General features: G+C 53.9%; 1 protein-coding gene across 1 annotated transcript; it reads right to left on the reverse strand.

The window, feature by feature from the left end:
* Positions 1–582: 582 nt before the first annotated feature.
* On the reverse strand, positions 583–1515 carry LOC135461153 (olfactory receptor 14A16-like). The gene has a single exon (XM_064738140.1). It carries the CDS (start codon positions 1513–1515, stop codon positions 583–585), a length of 933 nt encoding a protein of 310 aa, XP_064594210.1.
* Between the last annotated feature and the right edge of the window lie 1522 nt (positions 1516–3037).

The following is a 3037-nucleotide window of genomic DNA, read 5'->3' on the forward strand; positions in this document are numbered from 1 at the left end:
TGGCCTGGGTGTGTTCTTGAGAGAGCCTGGGCAAGGATCCTGGAGCCCCCAGGGCCTGGCCTGAGGCGTCAGCGCTGCCCCAGCAGTGCCCATGGCCTGTCCCTGCTGCAGCCCCGGCACTGCCACCCCCAGGTGGTGCCCGGTCCCGAGAGCACTCAGGCCCTGCAGCAACACCAGGACCACCAGGGCAGCAGGGCAGGGCCACGGCAGCAGCACTGACAACACCAAGTGCTGCTGCTGCTGGGCACAGCTGCCGGGCCAGCCCTGATCTGCCCCCAGCTCTGCACACAGACATTGCTGCTGCAGCTCCAGAGAAGGAACACAAGGAGGATCTCTGCAGAAAACTTTGCTGGGAGATCCTTTAGTTCATTTACAGCCACTGAGAGCACAGCTCCTCATAGAAACAGGTTGTGGGTCACAGTAAAGGAGAAGGGAAACAAAATTAGAAACGGCACAATGACATCACTTTGTAGACAATATTTTAAAATTACAACAAAGATAAAAGAAGCTCTAAAGTGGAACTAACAAGAAGTATTGAAGATTACTTTTATTACAAGTGATTGGCAGAAACGGGCCAGTAGTTTAATGTTTCTGAAACCATCCAGTCATCAGTGCCCACATGAAAGCCTTGAGCTCCTGGGTCCTCAGGCTGTAGATGAGGGGGTTCAGGGCTGGAGTCACCACTGAGTACAGAACTGACAGGGCTAGATCAAGGGATGGGGAGGAGATGGAGGAGGGCTTCAGGTAGGCAAAAAAGGTAGTGCTGAGAAACAGGGAGACAACGGCCAGATGGGGGAGGCAGGTAGAAAAGGCTTTTTGCTGTCCCTGCTCAGAGGGGATCCTCAGCACAGCCCTGAAGATCTGCACATAGGAGAAAACAATGAACACAAAGCAGCTTGAGGCTACACAGACACTTACAGCAAGAAGCCCAAGTTCCGTGAGGTAGGACTTGGAGCAGGAGAGCTTGAGGATCTGGGGGATTTCACAGAAGAACTGGCCCAGGGCATTGCCATGGCACATGGGCAGGGAAAATGTATTGGCTGTGTGCAGCAGTGAATAAAGAAAGCAACTGGTCCAGGCAGCTGCTGCCATGTGGGCACAAGCTCTGCTGCCCAGGAGCGTCCCGTAGTGCAGGGGTTTGCAGATGGACACGTAGCGGTCGTAGCACATGATGGTCAGGAGGGAAAGCTCTAATGACATGAAAAACACAAAAAAAAAGAGCTGAGCAGCACATCCTGTGTAGGAGATGTTCCTGGTGTCCCAGAGGGAATTGTGCATGGCTTTGGGGACAGTGGTGCAGATCATGCCCAAGTCAGTGAGGGCCAGGTTGAGCAGGAAGAAGTACATGGGTGTGTGCAGGTGGTGGCCGCAGGCTACGGCACTGATGATGAGGCCGTTGCCCAGGAGGGCAGCCAGGGAGATGCCCAGCAAGAGGCAGAAGTGCAGGAGCTGCAGCTGCCGCGTGTCTGCCAATGCCAGCAGGAGGAAGTCCCTGATGGAGCTGCTGTTGGACATTTGATTTCTCTGGCGACTGGGAGCTGTTCATGGAGAAAAGTCAGTGACCGGTTGGGAGAAACTTCTTCCAGCAAAATGAAAGCCTTTTTCCACAGGCCCTTTTCCTGTAACACTGTGACACCCTTTTCCATTTCCAGCAGATTTTCTTTCAGCTCCAAGTGTGGAGCCCTGGCTGGTGCTGCCTGAGTGGGACTTCAGGTTCAGGGCAGTTACACACAGATTTTTTTAGTTCTGCCTCGCTGTGCAGACATAGGAGAGGGACAGAGACCTGTCCTCATGTTCCTCTTTGAGTCTCTGTTAACACAGAAGGCCCTGTCAGCATCTGCCCTCCCACTGCCAGAGAACAGGAATGGAAATGTCTGTTTAAATGTACTAGTATTATTCACAGCTTTTCTTCATCTCCCCTGCTGATTATTTTTGGATGTCAGAAACTCTTTGCATTTCTGCCGCCCTCAGGGAGAACAGTGAGTTCTCTGAGGAAAGGTGGTGAGTGGAGAGGGAGGGAAGGAGGTCTGTCACCCTGTCCTGTTCCAGGATTCTCTAGGCTTTCACCTTTCCCAGACAGAGGATGATCACCCTCCCATGTTTCCTTTAAAAACCATCCTGTCATTGCTAAGAACAGATGGATCCCCACAGTCCACCAAATGCCCATCCCCTTTTCAAGGTCTCAGCCCCACATTTGTACCCAGGACAGGGCTCATTTTACCAACCCAACAGCATTTTCTCATCATAGACATTATGTGTCTCACCATGGGGCTTTTAGATAACACAGAGATGCTACAGACAGGTTTGTATCCTGGAGGGAAGCTCAAAGCTTGGACTGAAATCTCAGGGATATTCGAGGTGTCCTTATGATGGCATTGGATGAAGGGAGATGCAGCTCCTTCCCTGGCTGCCCTGACAGCATTGCCCAGAGCCGGGCACTGGGGACAGCGTCACTCTGAGCCAGCTGTGTCCCCTGCCAGAGCGCCCAGGGCTGGGCAGCTGCTCCCAGCCCTGTGCTCTGCAGAGGGAACTGGGCCCGGGGCTGCAGAGCTGCCCCACGGCTCTGCTGCAGCTCTGCCTTCACAGGAGGGGCTGCACGCCTTGGAGCCCCGGCCCTGAGGGCAGAGGCTTGGCTGGGGGGACAGGAGGGAGGGGGCTTGTTCAGAGGGAGGGGCTGGACTTGAGGGGATCCTGTGGGCATCTCTAAACTCTCCCTGCCACAGCATTGCTGGATTTTGTTTTCTCTCATTGCCTGATCTTCTCTCTGCTTCCTGGAGATTTTCCTCCTGCAGGTGTTTCCCAGTGCCTGATCTCTCCCTGCCAGCACTCACAGAACCCAAATCTCTGTGCACTCTCCTTGGCCCTACAGAACCCTGCCTGTCTGGCACTGGCTGGGGGCAGGTTCTGTTTGCAGCTTGGAGAAAGGACAGCTCAGACTGAGCCTGATGGCTCCAGCAAAGGGGATGCTGCTGCTGTCCAAGGGCAGAGTGGCTGAAAGTACATTAGGGATCTCCTGTGAATCTACAGAACACAAAAA

Source organism: Zonotrichia leucophrys, unplaced genomic scaffold, assembly GCF_028769735.1.
Source record: "Zonotrichia leucophrys gambelii isolate GWCS_2022_RI unplaced genomic scaffold, RI_Zleu_2.0 Scaffold_199_88955, whole genome shotgun sequence".
Taxonomy (NCBI): domain Eukaryota; kingdom Metazoa; phylum Chordata; class Aves; order Passeriformes; family Passerellidae; genus Zonotrichia; species Zonotrichia leucophrys.